The 6000-nt window shown below is 41.3% G+C and overlaps 1 protein-coding gene across 2 annotated transcripts in view; it reads right to left on the bottom strand.

Moving 5' to 3' along the window:
• Positions 1 to 6000, bottom strand: part of si:ch73-138n13.1 (calponin homology domain-containing protein DDB_G0272472) — a 31392-nt gene continuing 25392 nt past the window's right edge. For both annotated transcript variants that reach the window (XM_059337578.1, XM_059337577.1), the window contains exons 7-13: positions 5553 to 5668; positions 3125 to 3284; positions 2855 to 3011; positions 2518 to 2651; positions 1836 to 1978; positions 1658 to 1745; positions 1 to 1566 (exon numbers count right to left, since the gene is read on the bottom strand). In XM_059337578.1, coding sequence (XP_059193561.1) covers positions 1670 to 1745; positions 1836 to 1978; positions 2518 to 2651; positions 2855 to 3011; positions 3125 to 3284; positions 5553 to 5668 — 786 coding nt within the window. In that variant the 3' untranslated portion in view covers positions 1 to 1566; positions 1658 to 1669. The remainder of the gene's footprint in view (positions 1567 to 1657; positions 1746 to 1835; positions 1979 to 2517; positions 2652 to 2854; positions 3012 to 3124; positions 3285 to 5552; positions 5669 to 6000) is intronic.

The raw sequence follows: 6000 nt of genomic DNA, 5'->3' as shown, positions 1-6000 counted from the left end.
TCAAGTCAAGTAAATTTTATTAAGAATGTATTCACTTTAAGACACTGGCCAGTACAACACAGTGCAATATACATCTTTACGTTCAAATAAAAAAAAAAAAGACAAAGAAGGACATACAAAATAAACCCTCAAATTTCATGACAAAAAGTATGTCATGTACAAAGAAACCAGGGACGATCACTCCGAAGACTCGATCGACACATTCACTTGCATTGCGTGAGCACTCCGACAACACAGGAGACGAGACATGGCCGACAAGAGGGGGCAGAGGTCAGTGCTGTAGTGCATCAAGTGACAAAGTGCTTTATAGAAGCGCAGTGTGAGTGGCTGGATGGCAAACATGAGGAGGAAGAATACAGTGGAGTTGAAAAGCAGGTGCAAATTCTTTTTTGGAGTATATAGAGTCATTATAACAACGTAGTGAAAAAAAACATCCCTCCACTGGAGTCAATACCCCGACACTCTGACGCCGGTCAGTTTAAGCAAAGCCTGGTTTGATAGAAAAGATTGTGCATGCACATTACTGGGGACAAAATTGAGGAAAATTGCACATTCGTTGGGGAAAAAACAGGAGTGTTTGAGGGCTGCAAGGTGAACGTATGGCTTATAATGAATGCTTACAGCTACAATCATTCAACCTGTTGAAGAAGGAAGACAGGCTATTTAGTGTTTTTCATATAAAAGATTGAAGAGTACTTGTGCTGACAAGGAGTGTTCATGATTGACATATGCAAAGTCACTTGGCCAAAAGTCCCCCGCCCCTCTTCCACAAAAGATACTGAGACAAACACATATATACAGTATGCAGCAACTGTGACACTGTTAGGGTTTGTGGAGTGTAACAAAGTCTACTGTAGTGATGCATCTTTCAAAACTAGCTCTGTCTCTGTTAAATCAATGATAATACAAATATAACATCTCCTGATTACAGTTACTAACATGATATACACTCTCGCTGGCAATCAAGTCAGCAGTGATTTGTTCAAGAAGGAAAATCATTAGTGTCTGAAATGTTATCCTATGGCGATGCTTGTGTGACTCCCATCAACAACCTCCACTGACTGATAACACGCATGTCTAACGCAGACACAGCCAACTCGTATAAGTCGGGTAACTAAATACAAACATCTTGAAGAGGAAGATTGACTGTCCTCCAGCAAGTCCAGGGTAAAGAGGCATCGTGGTCCCACAAGTTAACCATTTCCTGAAAGGCCGCCTGACAGGAAATAATTGCCAATAATCGCCTTTTCTCCTCCGCCCCAAACGTCACCTGGTCCCTATTAAAGTGTTCATGTGAAGAGCCTCCTTTGACAGGTTCAAGCTTGAAATGGATAAAGCAGAGCAGCCTGATGTGTTTTCCTCCTTGCTTGTTTTTCTTTTTTTCCGTAAGACAGAGACTCTCCGTGAAAAAAGGCACCATGCACATTTATCAACCCAGATGGGAAGAGAACAAAAAAAAAAAAAACTGAAAAAAAAAATACATCAGCAGCTGTAGATTCACCTCTCCTACTCTCTGGGTCGAACGTTAAGGCTTCTGTTTCATATAGATTAATCTGTTAAGGCAACCTAGAAGAGAGCGTGAGAGGATAACAGGTGTCAAAAGTGGAAATAATTGTGTTATCTCTTCATATTGTTTAATATAAGACAGTATTCTCACCTTATTCATTTCTTAGCTCTCATTTTCATACTGACTCAAGCGTTTCTTGGACTTCAGCTCTTTCAGCCACTGGGGTGAGTCTTCCCCACTACACGGATAACACACAGACAGCAACCTAAATGCAGGGACCAGCAGATAAACAAGTTCTTGTCCACAAAGAAAAACAAAGTTCTCTTACCCATTCTCTTTCCCACCAGGTTGGGGCAGCACACGCGCTGCTCTGGGAAGGTAGGGGGACTTGGGAGAGCGAGAAAGCTGAGAAGGAGAGGGAGTAGGTCCATCGATTTGATTGTCAGAGTCACCCCTCTTCTTCAGCTGTGCCTGACAACAGGAACGGGACACATTTTGAAACTTTTTAAACCCCTTCACTTCACAAAGACTAATACTGGGTTTATGATTTTAAATTTTTCAATAATATATTTATGCATATGGCATAAAAGTTTTGGCATGGGTGTGATGTTTACCTGTTTTTTATTTTGGAAATTCAACCTCTGCTTCAGTTCTTTTTTTTTTTTTTTAAATTGGACACTCACAAAAAAATAAAACTGTGTCAAAGTTATTGCTAATGTTAAACATACCTCAGACTGTGAAAAAATCCCCCGTTAGCATAAACACAGAATATTTAATATTTTCACGATAAAAAAAATTGCATTGTTTAAACAACAAGGGTAAATTCTTGAAAATTAATGTTTTTTATGACCTGGACTGAATTTGGTTAGAATTCTGACCACAGTGAATATGGAGAATAATATTAATATGTCATTATATGGAACAAGAATTAGGAATAAAAAATAAGAAAATATCACTAAATGTATACAATAGATGATAAGAGAGGCCAAACCAATGGGAGGGGGGCTCACTTTTAAAGCTGAGGTGTCCATCCCAGGGAACAGGGCGACCCTCTGTGGCTGAGAGGAAACAGCAGCGCTGGCGTCTGCTCCTTTGGCCTGCTCCTCTGAGTCCGAGTCATCCTCCTTGCTCTCGACTTTTGCCTCTGTCACAGGGAGAAGACATATTGATCTCATAAGCGAGCATACAGTTAAGTGTGTTAAAAAGACATACGAGATGGGGACAGTTAGACATTCGGTCCTCTGTTTTCTGAGAAGTTAACAGTGTATTTGGACAACAAAGATAAACTTCTGAGTTCATCTGATGGAATAGAACCAATCAAAATTGTTGCCCGTCTTTGGTGCTAACCTGTGGAGTCTCTGTAAAGCCAGTCTTCAGTGGCTCCTTCCTCTGACGGGGCAGCAGTCTGACGGGCAGCTCTGGAGGGTCGTGTCCGCGGGGCTCGTTTCTTACCCAGCTGGGCTCTGGAGCGGAGAGCACTGGTGTCTAACAGAACGGCCGGGGCCTGGACATCAAGACAAGAGAGAAATACATCAGCCAACGCGTATAGGTATAGTGTTAAACCTTACTATTTGATTAGGAAACATCTTAAAAAGAGCAATGGATATGAGAGCATACATCAGGGAAAGGGAGTGGCTGACTCTCAGATGAGGGATCGAGACCATCCAGAGCATCAGTATCCAACAGTGAGGCAGGATCTCCTATCGTGTGTGGGGGAGTGGGCTTCTTCGGTGAGGGGCTGAGATTGCTTTCTGAACTTGGAGTTGCAGGAGTGAGGCTGAAATAAAGTAAAAGGGAAAAAAAGTATTTAACACCTCTGAAAACAACTGTGTGGTTGCTGTAACCACAGTTACAATCAAGTAGAGTCTGAGTCATACGTTTCCTTTTGTTGACTTGACTGTGGAAAGCTGTGATTTAGCTGACGCACTGAAAAACAAACTGCAAGCCTAGACAAAAGTGATCTATATAAAAGAATACATGTAACAGACTACAATTTTAGGTTTTTTTTAAACAAATCTAAATTGAACGACTATCCATTGTTAATGGTGTTGGTTAATGTTGTGATATTATTTTCTGACCACAGGAGGTCAGTGACAGATTGCAGTGTAATGTGAGGTAACTGCTGACACAGAAGAGCAAACTGTCTGTGTTATTGAGAGTTATTTTAACTTTTTATCATTAAGAACAAATCAACTGCTATAACATTTATTGTCAAAAGGCGGTATTTTACTCATAGATACTTCCTAGTTTCATTAATATTTCCATAGCACACTTCCACACCAGAGCTATAGTATAGAGTTTCTATACATTGCCATGTTAAACATGAAAATCTTTAGATTCTTTTGGACTGAGACAATTCTTTTCTATATTTAACTACTTTAATATTCGTGTTATCGGGTCTGAATTGAGTGTAGATACATTACATATACGAACCAGTATTACAGTTGTGCCAGTGGTCTTAAACACTTGATTGATTCTGACTTTTTAAGCCAACAAATGGTAATGTTAGACTTCAGTGTTATCTTAGTTGCACAAGCCTACAGCCAGATTTCAATTAAGTCCAGTTTAATCCCCTTGTTATAAACCACTTATTTGGAAATTAAAAAATTACCTTAATCATTTGTTGTTAACAAGCATTACACTGCATATATTTCCCATTTCAACCTTTACTGACTTTGATAACCTAACAGGAACCTAAAGGACCTTTGGGTTTGAAAAATTAAGCCAATGCAGTTCCTTGTGTGGCCACTTGAGGCGGGCTCCAAAAGGGAGTAAATCCTCACTGACATGTTTACAGTCTGGTGTAAAAACATTTTTTGGTCTCTAAAGCCTGATTTCCACCGGGCGCGTTACTGCAGCGTCACACATGACGTTGCAAATAGGTAACACTCTAATCAATGAGAGCATTTCCACCGGGCGCGTAGCGTAACGTTACTGCAGCGTCGCGTCAGCGTCTCTACGCGAGCATTAGGTAGGACTTCTATTTCTCCGCGAGACGCTGCCAAATCGCGTGAATCTCAACAGAGCAGATCACACCAGACAGGAAGTCCGACTCAGAATCAGCGTAAAACACTTCCGCCCCTTTCAAAATAAAACACAGTACGCAGTTCATGCAGCCTAAAACTACTTCACATCAACATTATGTTATGACCGGGGCACCAGATCAGCAATCAATCAATCAAAGGGTCGGCAAAGAGGATCGGCGACACGGACGACAAGAGACTGATTGTTGAAGTGGAACATCATACAATCATTTATGACATAACATATTGTTTTTATAAGGATAGATGGTCAGATCAACAGATCTTTCACCTCAGAGAAGCAAAGTAAGTTGGTTTTTGTTGTTGTTGTTTACTTTATACACACAGTTTATCCATAGACTGTATAAATAGAGTTTAAAGTTTAGCACGGGATCTTGCGGTCTCCCGTATGGTCAGGATTATCGCGTGATCTTGTTATCTCGCGTGTATACGGCTGGCTCGCTAAGCTGACGTGCTGCTGCTGTAACGCGCCCGGTGTGAATTGACAGATGCAGCAAAAAAGCTGTGGAAACGTGCTGCTGCTGTAACGCGTCCGGTGGAAATCCCCAGTAACGCTAACTTCCCCATTCAAGACAACTATGAGGCAGGTGAATTTATATATAACCTGCTTGTTTATTGCAGGTGCATTGCTGCTTTGAGTGACAGGCTGCTGTCCTTACAGTTGGCTCGCTGCTGCATTCAGCTCACCTCTGCTCCACCTTTTTGGCCCTTTTTAGGATTAGCCAGGAGTAAGGAGGAGTCAGGCACTGCCAAGATGACAACAGCCAGAGCAACAGGAGCCACACACTTTGAGCTCCATTTCTGCTCTTTGGAAATCTATAGTTGACGTCACAAAGACTATGTCCATATTTTATACAGTCTGTAGCTAACCATAGTTGCATTTGCATGCTTTGTTGCAGTGCTATGAACAATTATGATTCTTTGGGAACTCTGAGTACTTGTGTACTTGTTAACACACTAAACATAAATAAACACATATGACATCATGACAACAGTGTGTTTACCTGTCATCAGTGCGCAGCCCCGTCTCCCAGGTCCCATACTGACTGTCAGTGTCACGGGCGGGTGTTCCCTCCTCCGTCCCCTCCTCTTCACCACTGCCACTTTGTTTCTGCTGCACCTGAAAGCAAGAGGGAGAGAACAATTACTAATGAATGAGAAGGAATCAAACTGGATTGAGTTAAATAACCAACGAGGTTTAAGAGACACCAATACCAGCTCTTATTTGACATCTATATCCTTGTAAAGTTTGGTAAATATTTGTCAATTTATATTTTTATTGCTAACCCAAGTTCATACAGTAGGTAGTTAATCAATGTCATCAGTGGTACTGACGTGCTGTGCTGCTAATAGAGCTTCATCATGTAAAGCTTGAGCAGCCAGCAGTGGTACAGTAATGAAAAGGTGAAGGGATGAGTTAATGGAGACAGGACCAGAGTGGGGACAAAAAAC

Source organism: Centropristis striata, chromosome 7 (assembly GCF_030273125.1).
Source record: "Centropristis striata isolate RG_2023a ecotype Rhode Island chromosome 7, C.striata_1.0, whole genome shotgun sequence".
Classification (NCBI taxonomy): Eukaryota; Metazoa; Chordata; class Actinopteri; order Perciformes; family Serranidae; genus Centropristis; species Centropristis striata.
Note: the sequence above shows the minus strand (reverse complement) of the source record. Positions and strands in the feature narration are given on the sequence as shown.